The sequence below is a fragment of the Palaemon carinicauda genome, chromosome 36 (assembly GCF_036898095.1).
Source record: "Palaemon carinicauda isolate YSFRI2023 chromosome 36, ASM3689809v2, whole genome shotgun sequence".
Classification (NCBI taxonomy): domain Eukaryota; kingdom Metazoa; phylum Arthropoda; class Malacostraca; order Decapoda; family Palaemonidae; genus Palaemon; species Palaemon carinicauda.
In genome coordinates, this window is record NC_090760.1 from 16084448 (window position 1) to 16109891 (window position 25444).

The following is a 25444-nucleotide window of genomic DNA, read 5'->3' on the forward strand; positions in this document are numbered from 1 at the left end:
TCTTCAAGACTGGCTTCTTCACGAAGCCTGTGGAAACAAAAAGACTTTTGATCCCGGGCCAGAGTCTTGCTGTCCTTTCCAAGTATTTCCTCACTGCCCTGACGGGGCATAGGCGCAAATCCTTCACGTCGTCCAACCGGGGGATTACCGGAATTGAGAAACCCTCAAATCTGGGGTCCCATACGGCAGGGTTCTGGGTCTTATCTACGAAGGAAGGGACGAACTTGAACGTGACTTCTCGCCAACCTTTCGAGTGAGCCACTTCGTAGGACAGACCATGAATCTCGCCTACCCGTTTAGCTGATGCTAACGCCAGCAAGAAAACCGTCTTGAGAGTGAGATCCTTGTCCACGATGTCTTTCATGGGCTCGAACGGAGGTTCGGATAACATTTTCAGGACCCTTGCCACGTCCCATTGTGGCACCTTCACAGCTTGCGGGGGGCATGATTGCTCAAAGCCCTTAATGAGCATTGAGATATGTCTGGAGTTACCCAGGTCTATGCCTTTCAGGAGAAAAACTTCGCCCAGAGCAGTGAGGACTCCCTTGATGGCTGGAAAGGACATGTTGACCACGTCCCTGAGGTAAACTAGGAAGTCCGCTACTTGTGGGATGGAGGCCTTCAGGGGCCTGATGTTCCTAGCGGCGCACCATTTGGTGAAGGTGGCCCACTTAGCCTGGTATACAGCTGTCGATGACCGTCTCAGGTAGCCCGACATCCTCGTTGCTGTACTCGACGAATAGCCTTCCCTCCTTAGGAGGCACTCGATAACCTCCACGCGTGAAGGCGGAGGGACCGAGGATTCTCGTGGAATCTTTGGAAGCGTGGTTGCCGGAGAAGGTCTGGCCTGTCCGGAAGGGGCCAGGGCGGCTGTTGTGTTAATTCCCTTAGGTCCACGAACCACTCTTTCTCCGGCCACCAGGGCGCTACCAAAGTCATCTGTAGGTTGCTCGTCCTTCTTACCCTGTTGAGGACCTGCCTCAGCATTCCGAAGGGGGTAAAAGCGTACACGTCGAGATTGTCCCAAGGATGTTGGAAGGCGTCCTCGAACGCCGCTTTTGTTTCTGGAACAGGAGAACAGAACACGGGGAGCTGCATGTTCAGCCTTGTTGTGAAGAGGTCCATCACCAGAGAACCCCATTTCTGAATGACGGACCTGGCTACTGACGGGTGTAGAGACCATTCGGACCCTACCACTTGCCCCTTCCTGCTGAGGCCGTTGGCGAGGACGTTCCTTTTCCCTGGGATGAACCTCGCTGATATTCTTATCTGCTCCACTTCGGCCCATTCCAGAAGTTGTAACGTGAGGACGCACAGTTCCTTCGACATTAGGCCTCCCTGCTTCTTTATGTAAGCTACTACCGTGGCGTTGTCGCACATCAACGCCACGGTGTTTCCCCGGAGTAGGTGTACAAACTCCAGGCACGCTCTTTGTACTGCCCTCATCTCTAGAACGTTTATGTGCTAGGTCTTGTCTAAGGCTGTCCAGTTCTCTCTTGCTGATTTCCCTAAGAGATGGGCACCCCACCCCTCCTTCGATGCGTCCGTGAACAGGAGCATCTCTGGAGGGTCAGCCGCAAAGTGCATCCCTTTGAGGGTGTACGTCCTGCAGCTCCACCATTCCAGGACCCGTTTCGTGTTTGGAAACAACGGAACCACTCTGTGGGGGGAATCCGTTTGGATCCAGTTTTCCTTCAGGTTCCATTGGACCTCCCTGAGCTTTCGCCTGCCCTGGGGGACCAGTTTCTCCAAAGGCACAAGGTGGCCTATCAGTCTCTGCCAGTCCTTCGCTCTCCTGGGTTGGTCTGTCAGGAAGGGGCGGAGGACCTGGTCTAAGTTGTCCAGCCTGTCCGCGGAGGGGAAGGTTTTCACTAACCGGGAATCCAGAACCATCCCGAGGTAGGTCGTCCTGGTGGAGGGTATCAGTTGGGACTTCTTCAGGTTGACGGTGATCCCCAGAACATTGCAGAACCGCAGCAACATCGCGCCTTGCTCCTTCAGTACTTCCTTTGAGGCTGAAAGTAGCAACCAGTCGTCCAGGTAACGAATCAGGCGGATGCCCTGTTCGTGTGCCCAGACTAAGACCCTTGTGAAGACTTGGGGGGCAGTGGACAACCCGAAGCAGAGGGTCTTGAAATGCAACTTCTGGTTCTCTCATTTTACCCGTAGGTACTTCCTGCTGGAGGGATGAACCGGGATCTGGAAGTAAGCATCCTTGAGATGTACTGACATCATGAAGTCCCCTTCTCTCAAGGACGCTGTGGAGGATTAATTTTATTTTAATTTATTTTTTTTGTTTTGCCAAATCGAGAGAGAGAGAGAGAGAGAGAGAGAGAGAGAGAGAGAGAGAGAGAGAGAGAGAGAGAGAGAGAGAGAGAGAGAGAGAGAGAGAGTTTTAGTATTGTTAAATCGAGACATTTTATTTACTTAAGTTTGTCAAATCGCAAGAGAGAGAGAGTGTGTTTATTTGTTTAAGTTTTGTCATTAGAGAGAGTGAGGGAGAGAGGGAGAGTGTTTATTTACTTAGTCTTAAGTTTTGTCAAACCACAAGAGAGAGAAAGAGTGTTTATTTGCTTTAGTTTTGTCAGAGAGAGAGAGAGAGAGCGAATTTCATTTGCTTTAGTTTTGCTAGATCGCGCGTGCGCGAGAGAGTATGTGTGTATGTGCGTTTGTGTGTCCGCGGTGCGCGCCGAAGAACAAGGGTAGTTAGCGAATGATTGTTTGTTGTTGGAAAGACTTTCGGTATATTTGAGGTTGTTTGTTTACATTTTTTTTAGCTAGGATAGGGCGGTGATGAATGTCTTGGGCGAAAGCATTGGATAGTTGACTGTAGCAGGAGTCGGTTGTGTTTTTTTTGTTCATTGGAAGCCGGCTATGAAGTGATTTTTTTTATATTCGGAGTAAGTACTGTTTTTATTTATTTTGTTAGGCGCGTTCATGAATGATAGAAAGTTTGTTTATCTTTGATTATAGTGCAATAGTTAAGTTAGTTAGGAGTGTTCGTAAGTGTTTTTCTTTTTTATTTTGGCAGGCCGTGATTCCTCCTTTGGAGAGACTTAAATTTTTGATAGATTGATGACGACCTGGACCGTATAATATGAACTTAGGAGAAGACTGCGGATGTTTATATTTAGACTGCGAGATATTGAAAGAATTTTAATTGTTGACGACCCGGCTGAAAATAGATTTGTTCTCGTTGATGATGATGACATGATGATGGTGATGACCACCTTTAATGTTATTGGACAGTCAAATTGACTGCAGTGATTGTTTGCCAGGGATTTGTGGCAATTGGCGATAAGGACTGAGTTGCCAGTGTGGGGAGTTTGTGGACGACGGTGGCCACACACGTATATGAAATATTAAGAGGTTTCTCTTATGTTTAGTTTGAAGCTTTGAATATTTTTGCTGGGTTGTGGTATATGATTGGGTTTAGTATTAAGTGATTTATTTTAGTGTTTAAGTGTTTTTCGTTACTGTGTGGGGACTGTTGGTGTTGGATTCGTAAAGGTTTTGAGATTGGTGAGTTCTGTGTACCCACACACACCGCTATAATATAAATATAAAAGTGTTATTTTTGTCTGTTTTTGTGTTAAGTTTGTTTAATGATGTATGATTTTTTGTTTTGGTTGCGGTAAATATAGTTTTAAGGTTATGTTTTGTTTTTGTTGCCCTTTAGTCTAAGAGTCCAGTTTATGATAACGTCAGGGGAAAGTTTGTGTTGCGGAGACAATTGTCAGAAGTAAGATTCAAGGGTGTGGGGGTTGTTTTTGTTTACATCCCGCCACAACGCCAAAACTGATTTTGGAGGTTCCATTTTGAAGTCGGTGTTGCAGACGAACTTGTTGAGGGCTGAGAGGTCTATGACTGGTCTCCATCCTCCTGTCGCTTTCTCCACCAGGAACAGCCTGCTGTAGAACCCCGGACCTGGGTCCTGAACAGGTTCCATTGCCCCTTTTGCTAACATCGCTGAGACCTCTCCCTGCAGAGCTGTCCGTTTCAATGGATCCTTGGGGGCTAACCACTCCGCCTGCTGGTCTGGTATCAGAGGTGGAGGGTCCACTAGGAAGGGCAACCTGTACCCTTCCTTCAGAACTGTCACGGTCCACGGGTCTGCTCCGTGTTCTTCCCATGCTTGCCAAGAACGTTTGAGGCATCCCCCCACCTGAGGCTTCAGCAGGAGTAGGGGCCTCCCTCCCTATCTTCTCCTCGAGGAGCGGCCTGAACGCCGCGAAGGACGGCCTATAGGCGGCTTGGGTCGAGGCTGAGACGACTGGGACCATGTTGTCGCTGAGTTGTCTCTCCTAGGGTGGTTAGGAGCGGGCCGAGGAGGGCGAGGCGCGTCGACGGAGGACCTTCCAAACGTCGGCCTTCTGACCGGGTGGGGCCTGGTCTCGAACGGTTCCTTCAGCCTCCGGACTCTCTCCATCGATTCCTCCGCTGCCTTCGGGGGAAAGATCGAGTCGTCCCACAGGGTCAGGTTCCTCAGAGATCTGGCCTCTCTGTCCGGCAGCCTCCTAGTCAGCTTGCTTAAAATGGTGTCCCTCCTTCGTAGGACCCAGTTGGCGGACATGGCTAGCGACTGGTATGATAGGAATTTCAGGGCCTTGCCTCCCGAACTGATGAGTTCCTTGAGCAAGGCCTGGGTCTCCGGTACTGTCAGGTCGTAGGACGACTGAACGCCCACCAGGGTGGAGGCCCACCAGTCCAGCCAGGAGGAGACGTTGACAAGGTCCTTCTATATCTCCTCCATCATTACTGCCTCCAAAGGAGAGAAGCAGATCGGAGCCGTGGACGCCCTTTCTTCTAAGGCTCCTTGCCCCAACACGGTGAGTGCTGGCTCCAGTGCACAGGCGCCCGCTCGCTGTCCCTCTGGGAGGTAGAACATACTCTGGGACTTCAGGCCCGGGAGCAGCTTGGAGGCGCTCTGGCTCTTGGGCGCCTCGGCGTGGTTGGCCACGATCCTGTCCACGTGGACCCTTCCCAACATAACGTCCCTCGCCAAAGGGAGGGCCAAGGAGGGGCGCTGCTGGACCGGGGCGTCCACTATTCTGTTGAGGCTGGAACGCCATACATCTTCGGAGGAGGGTTCCGGTACGTCCAGCCTGTGGTGACTTCTGATGAGGCCTATCACCCTTTGATAGGCCAATACCTCCGCTGCTGACCCCTCTCCATGGTCTTCGAGCTCCTCCGACGGGGTGCTGGTACATGTGACGGGGGTACTCCGACGGAGGACCTCGCACGTGGGGGAGTCCTGGACCGACGGTCTCGTGGGGGTTCCCGACGAAGGACAGGCATCGCCGTCAGAACGGGGGCCTCCATCTCTCCCGGAGGTCCTCGAATCTGCGGGCCTGCCCGTCGAAGAAAGCCGAGGGCTGCACTCGTGACGAGCTAGGTGGCCCTTGGAGGTCAGGACTCGGCTGCCAGACCGAAGGGGTGACTCTCTCCGCTGGGCGGATGGAGCCGGAACCTTCGCGGTCTTATGCCTGTTAACTGGAACCTGCCATGAGGAGTCCCTCCGTCGGGTGCCGCTGCTGCCGGAGGAGTATCTATCCGGGGAGCTCGTCCTCAGATGCCAACTTGAGGGGCACGGCGCCGCAGCTAGCTCCAGAAGCCTGTCGCGGTGAACCATCACCCATTCGCTGCTCTTGGGGGATCTTGGGCGCCGACTCTCGTGGCGCGACCTCGAGGGGGAGTGAGAGCGCGACAACTTCCTGCGGGACTTCCCCCTTCGTCTCCTGAGCTTCCTCAGCGCCTCATCCTCTGAAGAGCAGGAAAGCTCCTCCACTGAGGAGACCGACGACTGATAGGTCCTCTTCGAAGGCCTCGCCTCCTGCGGTGGTGAAGGAGGATTCCTGCGACACTTCGTGGAGGACGACGCCTGCAAAAACACCTCTGGGAAGACGGCCGACGGCGCTGGGGGGGAGCGAGGAGGCTCTCCCGTGGGAGACCAGGTCCCGAAGTCTTCCTCCATCCTCATCGGAGACCTGAAGGGCGTCTTAGGGGGAACCCACGCAGTGAGGTCCGATGGCGGGGAAAGCTCCTTTTCGACGTCGCCCTCGGCTGCTGAACCACCTGAAAAGCATGCCCAAGAGGCTGGAGAGGAATTAGCAACATTCTTACCCCATATGGGGTCATCAGAGGAGACGTGACCTGCAGGCACCAGGCCACCGTCTCCCAAAAACACTCCCGCCCCTCCCTCGCCTGGAAAGACGCCACAACCCCACTGTCATGAAGGTCAGACTCTTGGGGAAGGGCCGCGGGCCTCTTCCCTGCAATGGACTTACTTTGTCCCCTACTCTGGGTAGGGGAGATTGGGAGAGAAGCTCGGACCGACGAGGCGCCCGTCGAAGCAAGGGAGGAAGGGACGTTGGTCTTCTTAGGCGACTTCTTCGTCGCCTTCTTCTTTTTGGTGCTATACCGCACCCACTGCACCTCATTCCACGACTTGCACTCCGGACACGTGGCGGAAGGGGAACACACGCTGCCCCTGCATGAGGAACACAAGGAGTGCGGGTCAACTTCGGGTTTCGAGAGGAACGCTCCACACGATTTGCCGGCCATAGGCCCAGGACAATGGCGAGGATGCTCCACGATGAAGGAAAAGCACTATGAGACACAAGCGCGACAGGGAAAGCACAAAGAGAAAGCACAATTGAACCACGTGAGTACCGCGTGGGACACAAAGGGTCGGGGACACACAAGTCACACTGGGATTAAGGAGAGCGGCGAGATGATATCGCAACGCGACCAGAGAACTTACTGGAGGTCGAGACCTGAGCAAGCATGCTTCCTGACCCGGGGTTAGCCTCAGGGCGTGTATCACTCCGCCTGAGGTTACCCCTCATAGAAAATGGGTTTAGGGTAAACTGTACAAAACTCTGGTCGGATGGGAGGAGATCCCAGATACTCCTAAGAAAGTAGTTCGAGGTAAGTACTTCGTGTTGGAACAAATTGCCTTTTATTTTTAGGGAAAAGCATAAAGTACCTGTACTTAAAACATTTGAAGATGCCAGAGTAAAACCTAGATTGTTTTGTATAAAACTGAAAGTTTGGTAATTGTATTTTGAGGACTTTTATTCAAAATAAAACAAACTTAAACAGTTTATGTATATTTCCAAATTTCTATGTAAAGTAGTACCAAAGTATATGATTATAAGAATACCTATTTAATTCTTTTACAAAGTTTCAAAAATTGCTTTACAAAATTGTATAAAATGTCAATACAAATTTATCAAATGCTAAATGGAAGTACTTAATTGGAAACTGGAATTCACTTATAGATTAAATTAAATGTTAGGCAACACTTAGGATGTTTTAGTATATTAAATCATCATTGAAGGTGTCCCTTTACAACTTGGCTTTGTAGCTTCTGTAAATCAAAGTACAGGTTGCAAGTAAAGTTTTTCAATGTTTTTGTTCCGCAAAAAGTTACTCTGTAATTTGATACTATCAAAGATATTTGCCAAGTCTTACACAAATCGTCAAATGTTAGATAAGCATTAATTATATGGAATTCTTACACATTTCATTACAAAGCCCATCATCATCCAACAGTTGCTGCTATACTGAGTTCTTCAAGTTTATTATTAAGTTGGGAATTGGCCTCTTGGATGAGATCAATTTTTTCTTTGAGTAAACGGATCTGCTGATTCTGGTCTTGGGTTCTTCTCTGACTCTCTCTAACCCTGAAAAATTGGTTTTAAGAATTACTTTTCAATACAATATACTACAAAGTTAATTAAATACACATGTAGGGAACTGCTGTTCATATAATGTAATTCTGTAAATACAAAGGACTACAACACAGCAGCAAATCTACAATGGGTCAAATTATAATTGAATGAACAGAATTGCTAAAGATTCAAGGAAAAATTATGTACATTAACTTTATTTAAAACTCTCCTACTTTTCCGGTATGCAAGGAATGGCCGGAGGACCATTAGGTACACTATGGTAAAAGGAAGAAGAAGAGAGAAGAGATCGCTCGCCTTTCAAGACAGCAGTGGACACACACCCAAGTGTGGCGTTCAATGCGAGGTAACCAGCAGGTCTCTGTCTGTGGTGAGGACTTCACTTTCTTCTCTGGTATTTACTTCAGCAGGGAAGGAGGTGCTCAAGCTGCTCTGGTAACCACATGGCCTCCAAGGCTCCCCTACATCAGAGTTGTTCCTGGACTACATCAGGGCTTGCACTTTGGAGGAGCAAAAAGAAAGCTGTTTTCACCAGGAAAAGAAGAGGATAACAGTACTGCTATGTCTACACCCTGGGTCGTTTGCTGCTTCAAAGTAAAAAGGACAACTGACCTCAGGTTCTCGGATGGCGGAGATTGCCGTCAAGTTCTCATTCATTCACCCTAGGACCTAGTGAGAAAGAGATGCAGGGTATCCCCTTCGCCGTGGCCAGGATAGCCACATGGATGGATGTCACCCTTTCCCCATGCACCACTAGGGGATAGAAAGAAAGCATCCCAGATTTCCGTGCAGATGAGGCATGAATTTTCTCCTTGTCACAGGATTAAAGTAAACTTATCTCCCATCACCTCTCTCCCTCTCTAAGTAGGAAGGATCAAAAGTTGGGGAAACGTTTCAGTTGATATGAGAAGGACAAGAGGGAACCCAGACCCAAAGTGAGGACGTGTTGAGGAGCATTCCCAAGCAAGGATGAACGTAGTGGAAAGGATAGCCCTAAAATTTCCTTCAAACACTGGATCAAGTGTGAGCATCATCCAGACTTGGAGTCACGTGCCATGCACTATGAAGAATGACTATCAATGGCAGCGAGAAGAGCGCTACCATGTATGGACCAACCCCGTCCAGCTGATATCTTTAGAAGTCGTCTTCTAGGTTTATCAGTGAGAGATTATGTATCTACTATGATTTCAGAAAGGAGAGATTACTGTAACTACAGCAGGGCTAGGTCCTTGGAGAGGAAAGACACAGAGAAGTCGTGGACTGAGTAGAAGGACCTCCCCTGCAGTGGGTGGATCACCTGTTCCCAGATCAGTCATCTTGTAGGAGTGGGGACAGCTGGGACATAGAGGAGCGAGGATTGAGATGAAAACTTAAGCAATCTCCTCTCAGCATTGAGGGGCAGGACAGGAAGAGCAGGTTCAAGTGGCCTTCCTCCAGGACAACTTCCAAAGAAGAATCCCTGGAACTAGAACCCTCGAGTCGAGTCCCTCTTCATCAGGGATGGAACCAGAGGGTGATTGCAGACATTCGGGAACTTGACAAGTTGAGTGAACCCTCCCAAATGCTAGTGAAACTAGCAATCATGACAACTGAGCAGTTGTTTGGGAGGAAGGGGGCATGAGAGGTTAAGAGGGCGAGTACCTTTCCCTTCTTGAAAACACTGCCCTGGTGCTGGAGTTGGACGAGATGGTAGCCGTTTGTTGAACTCCCTGAAAATGAGCAGGTTTGCCGGACTCCTTCCAACATCCAGGGCCCAACAGAGAAGAGTTTTCTTCCTGGAGGGGGTGGCGGCACCATCTTTTCTTTTTATAGCCCGGGGTTGGACAGTGGAAAGGCTCTATCAGATGGTCACCTCTTTCTCAGGCGGACGAAACAATAGTCACGTAAACTACAGCTTCCACATAAGCACACATTACTTCCTAGCTCGATTACTAGTCCGGTGCGGTTTTCCTCTTGGTAATGAAGGGCACCCATCAGGGTGGAAATAGTGAACACCATCTGAACAGCAATCAGAACAGGGGACTTCATGTTGTCACTGGCTCTTAAGGATACATATTTCAGTATAGCCATTTATCCCATCAGCATCAAGTATGTACGGTTCTGTGTGGGGAAGACAACCTTCCAGTTCAGGACCCTATGCTTCAGACTTTCGACAGCTCAGCAGATGTTCACAACGAGTTGTTGCCCTGGTAGGCAGTAGGTTGGCCAGGGCACCAGCCACCCATTGAGATACTACTGCTAGAGAGTTCTGGGGTCCTTTGACTAGCAAGACAGTACTACATTGGATTCTTCTCTCTGGTTACGGTTCACTTTCCCTTTGCAAACACATACACCGAATAGTCTGGCCTATTCTTTACAGATTCTCCTCTGCCCTCATACACCTGACAACACTGAGATTACCAAGCAATTCTTCTTCACCCAAGGGGTTACTGCACTGTAATTGTTCAGTGGCTACTTTCCTCTAGGGTAGGGTAGAAGAGACTTCAGATATGGAAAGCAGCTCTTCTAGAAGCTTCAAGAAGAAAGACATTCCAAAATCAAACCATTGTTCTCTCTAGTCTTGGGAAGTGCCATAGCCTCTGTACCATGGTCTTCCACTGTCTTGGGTTAGAGTTCTCTTGCTTGAGGGTACACTCAGGCACACTATATCTAATTTCTCTTCCTCTTGTTTTTTTTTTTTTTTTAAATATTTATAGTTTATAAAAGAAATATTTTAATGTTACTGTTCTTAAATTATTTTAGTTTTCCTTGTTTCCTTTCCTCACTGGGTTATTTTCCCTGTTGGGGCCCCTGCTTTTCCAACTAGCTTAGCAAGTAATAATAATAATAGTGTTGTCATGGGCACACACTAAGGGAATAAGGCTCCTTTTTTATCTGGATGATTGGTTACTCCTTAGCCCAACAGAGAAACATACTTCTGCAATTCTGTTTGGACCTGGGTATTATTCTGAATTTGGAGAAACCTCAGCTGATTCCTACTCATAAAATGGTGTATCTGGAGACGAGACTTGATTCAGTTGCAGCCAAACCGATCCCCTCGGATGAAACGCTGTCATAGCCATGACAGCTGGTAGAAGTGTTCCTCAAGCATATTTGCTAGAGGAACACTTCTACAAGACAGAGATTACAGTGATCCCTCGCCATTTCGCGGCCTCAGTGCATCGCGGATTTTCAAAAATATTCATCAAAAATTAGAAAAAATGGAGAAAGTTACGCGGGTGCTAGCATAAGACAGGGAGAGTACAGTAGAACATCAGATATCAACACAGAGATGGCGCGCAACTCAAAATCCATCTCTCTGATTCGCTGGCCATCTCGGCTCCAGAATCTTGCAAGCTGATTGGCCGAGCCGCTGAGACACTTTACCCAGCATCTCTCCCTGCCGTGCACCCCGCAAAGGGAGACCGCATTCATAGTTCTCTCTCGCTTTGCTTGTGTTGCTTAGTTTTGCCACGTGGAACTTTTAGCTGTTTTTTTGTGCTTTCTTAGTGTAAAATAATGCTTGTGACGCCCTTAAAAATGGTTCCTAAACATCCTCTACCCTCTACATCCTCTGGTGAACCCAAGAAGAAGAGAAAAATGATGACGGTGAACGAGAAAGTGAAATTATTGGACGTGCTTAAGGCAGGAAGTAGCTCTGCATCTGTTGGCCGCATTTACGGAGTGAATGAATCGACGGTTTGCTACATAAAAAAAGATGAAATGAAAATACATAAAACTGCCTCAATAACGTTCTCCAAGGACACTAAGCACGTTGTGAATCCTCGTAATAAGACGATTGTGCAAATGGAGAATGCATTATGAATGTGGATATCGGACTGTCGGGAAAAGGTTAGTCTCGATACCAACATGATTCGAACCAAAGCCAAAACCCTGTATGATAGCCTCGTTCCTGAAGGTAAATCGAAAGACGACGACAAAGGTGATGATGACGACGAAGATGATCCTGCCCCACAAGAAAAACGTGGTTTTGTTGCCAGCAAGGGCTGGTTCAAGAAATTCAAGAGAAGGTTTGGCCTTTGCAGTGTTCCTTTGCATGGGGAGGCCGCCTCGGCAGACCAAGAGGCAGCTCTTCGTTACGTCGAGGATGAGTTCCCGAAATTAATTAAAGAAGGTGGCTATCTCCCGGAGCAGGTGTTCAATGTGGATGAGACTGGCCTCTTCTGGAAGAGGATGCCGTCCCGGACGTTCCTTTACAAGGACGAAGTGATGAAGCAAGGGTTCCAGGCCCACAAAGATCGAGTCACTCTCCTCATGTGCGGGAATGCTGTGGGCTTCATGCTCAAGCCCGGCTTAATTTACAACTACATGAATCCTCGGGCTTTGAAAAACAAAAACAAAGCCTTGCTGCCCGTCTACTGAATGAGTAATAAAAAGGCAGGGATAACCAAAGCCCTCACTCAACTGGTTCGTGAACTGCTTTATCCCACAGGTGAAGCTGTACCTCGCAGAGAATGGGCTGCCCTTTAAGGTCCTCCTTTTGATGGACTGTGCAGGATGACATGCAACGGATCTCCATTATGACGGGGTCCAAGTGGAGTTCCTGCCTCCCAACACCACTTCCCTCATACAACCAATGGATCAGGGGGTCATTCGAGCTTCCAAGGCCCTCTACACGAGGTCCACGATGGAGGGCCTCATCTCCTCCATCGACGAAAACAACGTGGACTTCAGCCTCAGGAGCTATTGGCGGGAATATACATTGCAACGTGCCTGGCCAAAATTCAGAAAGCTCTTAATGAGATGAAACAGCAAACATTGAATACAAGTTGGAGAAAATCGTGGCCAGACGTTGTTCATGACTATGAGGGATTTATGCCAGACAAAGTTCACCACTCCACCGTAGATAAGGCTGTGAGGCTGGCACGGTTAGTAACTAACAAAGGTTTCTCTTGACATGACGACGGATGACGTCAACTCACTGATCGAATGCCACTCGGAGCCCCTAACCGACGAGGACCTTGTCGAAATGACAAAATCAGAGAGTGAGGAAGGAAGATATGCCTAGATACCTTCACTCCATCACATGGATGTACGCTGCATCATTCAGTTTTTTATGTTTTTTGAGTTTTGTTTTTCAGTAAAGTATTTTTGGGACAAGCTTGCAACTTGTTAATTTAATGAGGAGTTTTGTCATTTTGGTAATTTTTTTAAAATGGGTCATTACCCTCTTTTTAAATTGTTGTTAACTAGTGTACTTTCCTTTTCTCCTATTTTTCCTGCAGATGATGGGGCCATTTGCCAATTTGGAAGAGATACCCTCAGTACGGACTTAATGCTCTGACAAATGGAAAAGAGCCGAGACATGCTTATCACTACATAAATTCATAGAAACTACACCTGTTTTAGACTTCAGTTACTCAATGCTAGTATTAATCAAGTCAACGACTTAACTAAAGGTATCGTTATTGTAGCCACGTTCTGTCCTTAACTCTTCACTAAAGCTATCTTCATTTAAACTATTCAGCTCTTTATCAATGCTATCAACTAGAAGCTTTAAGTAAGAAAGGTTTTTGACTAGTGTCTCAATTCAATCATTGCTCGCTTTCACCTTATTTTCCGCTTGCGACTCCAGTTGCTATAATCATCAATAAATCTTTTGTTAAAGCTTTTTTTGATCTTCCTTTTAAAACCTCTGCCGTCTCAATCCATTCATAAATTAGGAATCTAATCGTGTGTTGTATTATGGTTAATGATTATACTACTTTTATTATTTTGAACTAGTGAGAACCTTTCATGTTTTGGCATTCTGTATTTTGATGTAGAGTATACTGTATATTTCAATTAGTTCATAAATATACATAATAGTTTATTTTATGGCTAAATAGTACCCCAAGATTATGGGTCACGTGAAGGTGGCCTGCCTCTTCCACACGCCCGCTTGAAGAACTTGCAACATGGAGAAGTTGCGTTAGAATGTCAAGGAAGTGCTAATTCCCCTGACATCATGGGCTCTAAGCCGGCGAGCCAGAGGAGGATTGGGAGCCAAGGCTCTTTCGATTACACGTCGATGTTGTTCCACCATGGTTGAAATGCATCTTGCCATAGAGCCTGAGGGTCCAGGACTGGATAAAAGTACAGTGGAAGCTTGCTCTTCAGAGATGTTGCTAACAAGTCTACAGTCGGGGGAACCCCACAAAGTCAGGACTTTGTTGGCTATCTGACGATTCAAAGACCATACAAAGCTTGCTATCTGAGTCACTCTGCTCAGATTGTCCGCGAGCACATTCCTCTAGCTGCGAATGAAGCGAGCTGATAGGGACACCGAATGATCTTCTGACCATCTGAGGATCTTTACTGCAAGATGGCATAGAAGCTGCGAAAAGGTACCGCCCTTTTTGTTATGTAAGCCACTAATGTGGTGTCGCTCATCAACACCACAGAGTGACCTGCCAGCAACTGTTGGAACTGATGAAGAGCTAGTAAGCTGCTCTCATCTCTAGAAGATTTATGTGCTAGTACCTTTCTGACTCTGACTAAAGGCCAGAGATTGTATGGTGCAGCAGGTGAGCCACAACCTTCTTTTAATGCATCTGTGAAGAGCATCAAATCTGGAGGGGGAACGAGAAGATTCTGGCCCCGTCGAAGGTTTTCATCTGCCATCCACCAATTCAAATCCTTCACCTGATTCTGAGTTATGGGAACTCGGGTGTCTGGTGGATCAGTGTTGGTTCAATACGGTCTTCAGCTGCCATTGCAGGGATTTTATCTGAGGCGGCCGTTAGGAACAAGACGGGTGAGAGAGGTCAGATGAAATTCTTTTCTGAGGTAGGGTGCATCCACTTACTTCAGTCTGTGTACTCTTTCATCTGATGGGAAGACTTTCTCTTGGACGGTGTCTATTATCATACTGAGGTATACCAGTCTTTGAGAAGGTTGCAGTAATGACTTCTCGTGATTTATCAGGATCCCTGGATCCTGACAGAACTCGAGAAGCATGTCTCGGTGACGAAGAAGGGTCGTCTCCGAGTCTGCTAGGATCAGCCAGTCGTCCAGATATCTGAGAAGACGGATGCCGTTTCTGTGAGCCAAAGATGACACTAGGGTGAACACTGGTGAATACCTGAGGAGCTGTCGCGAGACCGAAGCATAGAACCTTGAACTGGTACAGTCCTACCTCTCTTCATGAAAGAATCTGCTTACAAAATTTTCAAGCTGCGAAACGAGATGCTTCATTGACTCACTTTGCGAAAAATGTTTCATGTTAAGAAAAGAGATTGGCCAGCCAGGTCGAGAATAAAATAATTACCCATTAAAGTTGAAGAAAATTGGTTCACACAAAAGAAAATGTAGCTGTAGTCTATAGTAGGGGTAACTATAATAGTACAGAAAATATGGTACTGTATATTTTGTATATATATACAGTATTTTACTGTATGTATTGTATTATTTTCCATTTATTATTACATTATGTTGTAATAACTACTTAATTTACAGGTATTAACAGTTAGTTTAGGTATATTGAATGGTTCAAATGTATCTGGCTGTAGTGGATTTCATGATGGTTATACTGTAGCTTTATTATAAGATTTGATGTGGTGTTTAGTAGGGTTTGGAACAAATTAGGCAATTTACATGTAAAATGTGACTAACAACACGAAAAATTTACGTTATGAAACCCACTCCAGGATGAATTAATTTTGTGTTGTGAGGCATTATTGTATGTCTTTTCCTCGTCTATGAATCTTAGATACTTCCTTGAAGACGGATGGATTGGGATCTGGAAGCATGCGTCCTTCAGATTCAGTGTGCTCATGAAGTCCTTTGGACGAACCGCTTGAATGACCGTGCCTGTTGTTTCCATTCTCAACTAAGTATATTGCACAAGCTTATTCAGAGGAGAATGATTGATGACTGGTCTCCAGCCTCGTCACCTTTTTCACCTGAAAAATTCAACTGTAGAAGCCTGGAGACCGGTTCGCAACCTTTTGGAGAGCGCCCGTCTGCAGTATGTGCTGGACTTCGGCCCTGAGGGCCAGCTCCTATGCGGATCCCTTCGCATAGAAGCTTAGATGCACTGGATTCTGAGCCAAAGGGGTGAGATTGCATGAATGGGACGTGATACCCTAGTGCGATCACTTCAACTGTCCAGAGTTCTGCCCTGTGAAGCTGCCACCTCTGCCAGTGGCATTGTAGGCATCCTCCCACAGGTGGTAGGTGAGGAGGAATGCCATTTCTAATGGGAGTGACCACCTTAGCCACCTCCCTTCTTTCCTTTGAAGGACTTGGTCCCTTTCTGGCCTTTGGATGGAAAGGGCCGCTTAGACACCTTTGAAGGTCCGCAGGATCTAGAAGTTGACGGGTGAGAAGAGGAAGGTGCTTGCTGAGTCAGAGAAGACTGGGAAGGTCTATCATAGGGCCTCAATGTCAGGGCCCTATGGAGGAGAGAATCGTTGGACAATTTCCTCCATCACTCAGCAGCCCTCTCTATCTCTTCTGAAACGACGAGATAAGAACCCTCAAGGGTGGAGTTCCTCAACCGGGAGACTTCCACCTTCGGCACCTGCTTATGGAATTTCCCGATGACGGTATCCCTTCTCTTGAGTATGGCATTCGCCCACAAGTTGAGGACGTGGTGCAACAAGAACTCAACAGTTTCAGTACCTGACAACATGAAAGACTCCAAAGTCTTCCTAGCTGACTCCTTCGAAAGATCGTGGAGCAGACCATGAAGCCCAAGGATCCTAGCTGTAGATCTAGCCACTAGGCAGCCTGCATGGCGTACTTCCCGCCTCTCTCTATGTTCAGAAGCTCAACTGCCAAGAGGGAGGCCCTTAGAGAGGAGAGGGTTTGAGTCGGGAGACCCTTTGTTAGAGACTCTACTGTAGAGTCGAGGGACATGGTGGAATGAGTTTCCCCTTCGATCTCATAATACTTCCTTTGTGAGAAAAGGATGGGGAAGGGACCGAGGGGAGGAACCTGCCCTCAAGGAACTAGAAGTTACAGCTATCTGGGTGATAGATTTCATTTTGGTGGCTGTCAAACCCTTAGACCAGAGTAAAGTGGCACTGGACCTGGAAGGCTTTTGGGTCTCGAATGCTTCATCGAGAACCATATCCTTCCCTTCCTGGATGGTGGAACCAGGAGTAGACAGCCTGTTGATGGCACTCGTGCAAGCGAGGACCTGCCAAAAGGTGTGTTCCGACTCACGTCTCTCTTGTTCAGAGTGATAGTTCGGACTGGCCGCCTTTGGAAGATTCTCGTCTTCGGAATCTAAGGGGTCGTCCACCTCCAGGCTCACATCCAGAGTTTCTGTGCCTCAGCCATTCGAGCTTCCCTTGCCACAGCATTCTGGGGTTTCGTCTTGGTGTCCTTCGATTCCCTACGCACAGGACGTTCCTTTGTGGTCCTAAGAGGGGGAACCTGCGAGGTTTTCGAGGCACCTGACGAAGCTTTCGCAGTAGGAGTTAAATGCTCCTCCTCTGGAGGCAGTAAGGAAACCGGATGTTGGTCTGGAGGCACTACTTCAATCTCTTGAGGGTTGAAGAGATGGATAGCTATCTACCTGGGCGAGCCTAAGTCCCTACTCATCATAGGGTGGTGGATATCAGTATCAGTGTGAGGTTGAGTTACGCATCTCATCCTCCTTTTCTGTCTCTTAGTTATAACCTTCTTTGCCTTCAATGAAGTACAGGGTAAGTTGGCAATACTGTATAAAGTCAGAAGCTCGAGGACCTTCAGCAAGCGATCGGGGTGGAGGTGATCTGCGTACCTTGTCTGACGTTAACCTCCTTCTAGGGTCTTGACTCCCAATGGACAAACTTGACGAGGGTTCCGAGGGAATCCTCGCGATTGCCTTGACTAGGACAGTCGGAGGTTGTGGCGATGGAGAAGCCACATTCAGACTTTACCAGAGCGGTAATAAAAGTACTCGCCCATGGGGAAAATTCTGATCCTCTAGGTAAGCCCTAGACTTCCCTAAGAGGTCTAGGAGGAGAGTGTCCCTTGGGGTGAACTCTAGAAGGAGCTTCAGTCGATGGAGGTGATAACCTCTGAGGCCGAGGAACACGTTTCTTCAGACGAAAAGGAAGGTCTGGACTAATAGGCACGTTAGCTAACTTATTAGGCGGCTCCTTCAAACCCTCTGGAAAAGGTGTCGACCTTTTGCTGGAGGTGGAAGAAGCTGAAATTCGAGGTGAATGTGTTGATACCAAAATTGCTCGTGGCTCCGTCATATGTTCTCGTGAATTGCTCACAGAAATCGTAAATTTGCTCGCGAAATCACGAGATTCGCACGCAAAATCGCGAGTTTCACTCATCAACGGATGCGATTCATGAGTAGAAGTGCTCGCAACAGGACCACTAGAAGCCACACAGGAATAGGAAGGTCTAACGCTTTCCTGCTATCTCCACCTACGTCCGGCAAAGTCTGCAGAGAAGGCCTCCGAGTAGGAACAACTCTTATCATTGGAGAACGTGTAGTAGCGGGACGCATTTTCAAGCTTCGCATAGGCAAGCACTTTGCTAATACTCCCCAGGAGGTGAAAGGCACTGGGGATTTAGCTGGACGTCTGTCTGAGGAGTAGTCATTCCTATGATCAGGTTCGGTCCGAGGTCGTTTGGAAGAAGGTATGGTTAAGGGGTTACTAGCTGATGGACGGCGTGTGTGCCTACCTCTACCTCTGGGCCAAGAACGTCTAGATTTTGTTCGCGAAAGTGCAGTTCGTGATAGTGAACGGGATCGTCTAGCTTTCGTTCGAGAACAGTGTGAACGTTGGGAATGCCTATCTCGCGAACATGAGCATTGGCCTCGCGAACGAGAACATCGTTCTCGTGAACGGTACTCTCACGAGCGTGAACACCGCTCTCGCGAACGGGAGCGTCATCGTCGCGAGCGTGAGCGCTGTTCTTGTGATCTAGATTATAGAGATCTAGAACATGAGCGTCTGGCCCTAGGTCTAGACTGTACTCGTGATCGTGCAGAACGGGATCGCGGGACTTCACCTCGTGAAGAGGAACGCCTCCGAGGCGAGCGTTAAGACCTGAGGTCTCGTGAGAGCGAAGCTCTAGAGCGTGAACGCCTTCTAGAAGAAGAGCGTTTGGATCGTAATAACCTATGATCCATCAGATCTCCCGATCGTCATGAACAGCGATCAGGGGAAGTGTGTCCAGAACGGTGAGGCGATGGCGATGCTCGTTCTTCAGCGCTGCTGGTGGTAGGAGCTCTGGTCCCCGGAAAATCTACACCTGCAACCTGCGGGTTCTTGTGGATAGAAACAAAGGGTTCAGGATTACAGGATGACGAGGTCCCAGGATGGTGATCAGGCTCGTCTTCAGCAGGAGGCCGTTGGAGAGGCAAACGCGAGCGATCACCTCGCCCGCACGTAGAAGGGCCAGGTGAGGGCGAGAGATGTACTTCGCACAGTTCCAGAGTGTGAGATGTTGAAGGCTCTGGAGAAGGGTCCTTCCTAGCACCACGCTGAAGAAGGTGCAGCAGCTCCTAGTTCGAAGGGGGTCCAAAATCCCTAAAGTTGGCCACACCTACAAAAGATCTGAAAGGGAGAATGATGCCCCGGCAGCTGGAGGTAAAGTTGCTCCTCTAGGGGAAGCAACATCCCCCAGTACCTCGGGGTTGCCAAGAAGTTTGTTGGTCTGAGCTACTACTCGATCGTCCCTCGGAAGAGCGCAAGTGAGAAGGAGCTTTTGAAAGAGATTTTGGGGGTGCGAGAAGAAGAACGCGCTTTCCTCGCCCCAGAGGGAGAAAGATCGTGTTTGGCCTTCTTCTTCCTGCGCCGTCCAAATTTCTCCCATTGGGAGGTAGGCCACTCCCTACACTCTGCGCATGGCGAACCCTGCTCGCAGCAATGCCCTCTGCACGGACACAGAGAGAGCGGGTCAGTCTCCAACGAGGACATGAAAGTACCGTACCCGGCACCTTTGCGTCTTGGACAGGTTCGCATGAAGGCGATAGTAGAGAGAACACACACACACACACCTGAAAAAGAGAAAGCAAAATCAAAAGTCCAATGACAGTCAGGGAAAGAGAGGACACGTCCGATCTCTAGCGAGCCAAAAGAAAAAGGGATGTCTCTCACTGTTGTGAGAGTATATGTAGATGCAGCTGGGTACCCCCAGCCTACCCGCTTTAGGCAGGGTTGCCACCTCGCAATTAAAGTCTAATGGCTACCTTCCATCTCCGCCGACTGATAATCCAAATAAATAACGGAAGGTTTGTTAGTATGGGAACAAATCATTCTTACTACCACATTTACCAGTATGAGTTTTAAGTAAAATTATTCTTCCTACCACTTTTAGCAGCACAAGTTTTAAATAAAAATCATTCTTACTACCACAATAGGTAGTATGAGTTTTAAGTAAAATTATTCTTCCTACCACATTTAGCAGCACGAGTTTTAAATAAAAATCCTTCTTACTACCACATTTAGCAGTATGAGTTTTAAGTAAAGATCATTCTTCCTACCACATTTAGCAACTCAATTTTTAAGTAAAAATCATTCTTCCTAGCCGTATAAGTTTTCTTACACTTCACCCAGTAGATTGGATATTAAATGAAGGAAAATAGTAACAATATGAACGTATTAGACTACAGGAATATATTTCACCCTTTTAATCTTCAAGGACACCAAGACACTTTATAAAACTATAAAATATTCCCAATTGCCTCAGAAAACTCATTCTCTAAAGAAAAATCCTTTCCTGGTCAGTTAAAAAACTTAATGATAAAAAAAAGAATTGTGGTTATGAAATATTTTTTTATCAAAAACTATTTTCCCGAATGCAAATGTCCCCAAAATAACTGAGTATACACTACCTTCCAGCCATTTCTTGCCGCTCCTTTCTAACAGATGACAAGTCTTGTTCTACCTGTTTCCGTAAAGCATCCTCAGCTCGCAATTTGTCTTCAAGGATATTCACTTGACCTTCAAGATGACTGATTCTTCTTTTGTAATCTTCAATTTCATTCAAATATTTTGATCTGTAATAAAAAAAAAAAATAGTTTTCTTCATAGTATAAGATGGTTTCAAAATATTTGTGTTGTGGTGCAAAGTACAAAAATATATGAAATAGTATCCTTCTCTCAAGAAGGGCAATGTAAACTTCAGAACAATAGCAATTATTGTGACCTATAAAAAAACCTTAACCCTTCTGTACTATGAACTTCAACTATATAAACTAATATTTCTTTGATAAAGATGATTACAAAAAACACTTTTCAAGTTACTCAATTTGAGAGAAAATATTAAACCACAATATCAAGAATTTCTTAAACTACAACTAATAAAAACTAATTTTGGTAATACGAGCATAAAAAATGGTACTGAAAAGGGCATTGACCTTGTTTAATACTTTAATGCAAGGTAGCTCCTGTGCCTTCTCACACTTCTGTCAGTTATATAAACCCACAGAGTACAGAAACAATTTGTTTGCCAAGTGCTCGCAGCTAGGCAAGCTAAGCTGGTAACACTGCCACTGTCATAAGAAGCGACAGCCTATTCAGACTGCATGAACATAGGAAATTTTAGCAATTTTTTCCTTAAATAAATTAATTGCAAGTTAATACTAAACTTCTGACAATCCAGAAGAATTCCCTTAGCTACCTAATTCCCCTAGCCTAGTCTCCTCTAAATTCTCCCTTAAATTGTAATCTACTTAACTCTTATGTTTAAGAGTCCTTCTCACAAACCTGTTTAGATAATAGCCTGACATACTCTTCAACGCTTCATCTTGAGTGTCTTAAATTTACACTCTGAAAATTGTTGTTTCCAACACGACACAAAAATGTGATAAAGATCTTGAACATTTAATCTACAGACACATTTCAAAACCAGAAGACACCCCTAATTTAATTAAAGCTACCTAACACTGATATAAAATTAATACTGAATCTGGAAAAGCAGGCAGATTGATTTAGTCCAACCACATTACTATCAACAATGACACTGAAGGCTGAACAAAGCTCCTTACCATACAACACAATATATTTGGCAAGTGATTCAATTGGTACTATTTAATTAAATTTTTTATGATAGATGTTAAAGCAAGCTAGCTTCAAGGAAACCAGATGAACCTCAGGTGAGTTTCTTATAAATATTAAGCCTTTACACATCCTTTGAAATATGTTATTTTCATTAGTAAAATAAATTTTTGAATATACTTACCCGATAATCATGTAGCTGTCAACTCCTTTGCCCGACAGAATTCTACGGGAGGGATACGCCAGCTATCACTATACTAGAAGGGGGTGTACTCACAAGCGCCACCTGTGGCCAGGTACTACAGTACTTGTTGTTGACGCCACCTCACTTTTTCCTCGGTCCACTGGTTCTCTATGGGGAGGAAGGGTGGGTCAATTAAATCATGATTATCGGGTAAGTATATTCAAAAATTTATTTTACTAATGAAAATAACATTTTTCAATATTAAACTTACCCGATAATCATGTAGCTGATTCACACCCAGGGGGGTGGGTGAAAAACCAGTGTACAAGACTAAAGGATAGCTAAGTATCCCGTATTTCATATAATCAGTTATCCACAATAACAATGAAATAATAAGTACCTGGTAAGGAAGTCGACTTGAACCGTTACTCTGCCTTTAATAAGATCGTCTTCCTTACTGAGCGCAGCGTTCCTCTTGGAAGGCTGAATCAACTCAAAGGTGCTAAAGTATACAGGGCTGCAACCCATACTAAAGGACCTCATCACAACCTTTAACCTCGGCGCTTCTCAAGAAAGAATTGACCACCCGCCAAATCAACAAGGATGTGGAAGGCTTCTTAGCCGACCGTACAACCCATAAAAAGTATTCAAGAGAAAGGTTAAAAGGTTATGGGATTATGGGAATGTAGTGGCTGAGCCCTCGCCTACTACTGCATTCGTTGCTACGAATGGTCCCAGGGTGTAGCAGTACTCGTAAAGAGACTGGACATCTTTGAGATAGAATGATGCGAACACTGACTTGCTTCTCCAATAGGTTGCATCCATAACACTCTGCAGAGAATGGCTCTGTTTGAAGGCCACTGAAGTAGCCACAGCTCCCACTTCATGTGTCCTTACCTTCAGCAAAGCAAGGTCTTCTTCCTTCAGATGAGAATGTGTTTCTCTAATCAGAAGCCTGAATAGTAAGAAACTGAGTTCTTAGAACTTGGAAAAGAAGGTTTCTTGATAGCACACTATAAGGCTTCTGATTGTCCTTGTAAAGGTTAAGACCTTTTTAGATAGTACCTAAGAGCTCTAACTGGGCAAAGTACTCTCTCCAGTTCATTCCCCACCAAGTTGGACAGGCTTGGGATCTCGAACGACTTAGGCCAAGGACGTGAAGGAAGCTCGTTTAGCAAAAACCGAGCTGCAAGGAACATGTAGCCGTTTCAGATGTGAAAACAATGATCCTGCTGAAGGCGTGGATCTCACTTACTCTTTTAGCTGTTGTCAAGCACACGAGGAAAAGAGTTTTTAATGTGAGGTCCTAAAAAGAGGCTGATTGGAGAGGTTCAAATCTTGATGACATAAGGAACCTTAGGACCACGTCTAGATTCCAGCCTGGAGTGGACAACCGACGTTCCTTTGAGGTCTCAAAAGACCTAGGGAGGTCCTGTAGATCTTTGTTGGTGGAAAGATCCAAGCCTCTGTGGCGGAAAACCGCTGCCAACATACTTCTGTAACCCTTGATCGTAGGAGCTGAAAGGGATCTTACTTTCCTTAGATATAACAGGAAGTCAGCAATCTGGGTTACAGTGGTACTGGTTGAGGAAACTGCATTGGTCTTGTACCAGCTACGGAAGACTTCCCCTTGAGACTGATAGATTCTGAGAGTGGATGTTCTCCTTGCTTTGGCAATCGCTCTGGCTGCCTCCTTCGAAAAGCCCCTAGCTCTTGAGAGTCTTTCGAAAGTCTGAAGGCAGTCAGACGAAGAGCGTGGAGGTTCGGGTGTACCTTCTTTACGTGAGGTAGAGGTAGAAGGTTCACTCCTAGAGGAAGAGTCCTGGGAATGTCGACCAGCCATTGCAGTACCTCTAAGAACCATTCTCTCGCGGGCCAGAGCGGAACCAACCAACGTCAGCCGTGTCCCTTTGCGAGAGGAGAACTTCTGAAGTACCCTGTTGACAATCTTGAACGGCGGGAATGCATACAGGTCGAGATGGAACCAATCCAGCAGAAAAGCATCCACGTGAACTGCTGCTGGGTCTGGAATCGGAGAACAATACAATAGGAGTCTCTAGGTTATCGAGGTAGCGAACAGATCTATGGTTGGCTGACCCCACAGGGCCCAAAGTCTGCTGCAAACATTCTTGTGAAGGGTCCACTCTGTGGGGATGACCTGACCCTTCCGGCTGAGGTGATCTGCCATGACATTCATACCGCCCTGAATGAACCTCGTTACCAGCGTGAGCTTTCGATCTTTAGACCAGATGAGGAGGTCCCTTGCGATCTAGAACAACTTCACGAAAGAGTCCCTCCCTGCTTGAAGGTGTAAGCCAGGGCTGTGGTGTTGTCAGAGTCCACCTCCACCACTTTGTTAAGCTGGAGGGACTTGAAGTTTATCAAGGCCAGAAGAACCGCCAACAACTCCTGCAATTGATGTGAAGTGTCCTTTGCTCCTGATTCCATGTTCTCGATCATTCCTGTCCGTCCAAAGTCGCACCCCAGCCCGTGTCTGATGTGTCCGAGAGGAGACGGCGGTCGGGTTTCTGAACAGCCAAAGGTAGACTTCCTTGAGAAGAAAGCTGTTCTTACACCACGTGAGAGAAGACCTCCTCTCTTCGGAAACAGGAACTGAGACCGTCTCTAGCGTCATGTCCTTTATCCAGTGAGCAGCTAGATGATACTGAAGGGGGGGAGGTGGATTCTCCCTAACACGATGAACAGGGCCAGCGATGAAAGTGTCCCTGTTAGACTCATCCACTACCTGACTGAGCATCGGTTCCTTCTCAGCATGCTCTGGATGCATTCTAGGGCTTGGAAGATTCTTGGGGCCGACGGAAAAGCCCGAAAAGCTCGACTCTGAAGATCCATACCCAGGGAGACAATGGTCTGGGATGGGAAGAGCTGAGACTCCTCAAAATTGACCAGGAGGGCCAGTTCCTTGGTCAGATCCATAGTCCATCTGAGAATCTCCAGACAGCGACGACTTGTGGGAGCTCTTAAAAGCCAGTAGTCTGACGGAGCCGGACACAAGATCATGGTACTGCTGCACAGTCTGTGAACTGTCAACCATGGGGAAGCGAGGAAGTACAGTGACAACCCGAAGCTGTCTAGACTGTCTGGGTCGTACAGACAACTCCTTATCGGGTTGCTGAGGTTGCCGCACTGCGTCACAACAAGTCACTTCTGCTGGTTGTTGAACGTCTTCCCAGAGACACACTGACTCCGTAAACAAAAAATCCTTTAACAAGGACTAAGCTTGGACTGTATGTCTTGCAACACAGCTCAAGGTCTATGGGAGCAGGTGTGGTAACAGACGGGGTTAGTGACTGAAGTGGAACCATTACCTTCCCTGGAAGCATGTTATGCTTAAATAAAAGTCCATAGGAGGCTACGCAGCTAAAGGCTCCTCTCCAAATGACAGAGTCCTCAAGGGAATATCAGAAGGAGGGAGAAAAGCACTTTCTCATCTACAGGGACCATATCCGAGAAAAGTTAAGTTCTCTCAGTGAGGGTTTCAATGGTGCAAAAGCAGCAGACTAGAAGGCAACATTATGAAACTGCTTGACAGTCTAGTGAGTTGGCAACAACCAAAGATGTATGACTGAGAAGCATGCGGTAAGGTATGCAGAGCATGTTGTATGCAG

General features: G+C 46.8%; 1 protein-coding gene across 2 annotated transcripts in view; it reads right to left on the bottom strand.

Annotated features, from left to right (window-relative positions):
- Positions 1-7173: 7173 nt before the first annotated feature.
- The window catches only part of LOC137628774 (uncharacterized), an 89196-nt gene continuing 70925 nt past the window's right edge, over positions 7174-25444 (bottom strand). For both annotated transcript variants that reach the window (XM_068359979.1, XM_068359980.1), the window contains 2 exons: positions 20467-20631; positions 7174-7688 (listed from right to left, as the gene is read on the bottom strand). In XM_068359979.1, the coding sequence (XP_068216080.1) occupies positions 7547-7688; positions 20467-20631 (307 nt within the window). In that variant the 3' untranslated portion in view covers positions 7174-7546. The remainder of the gene's footprint in view (positions 7689-20466; positions 20632-25444) is intronic.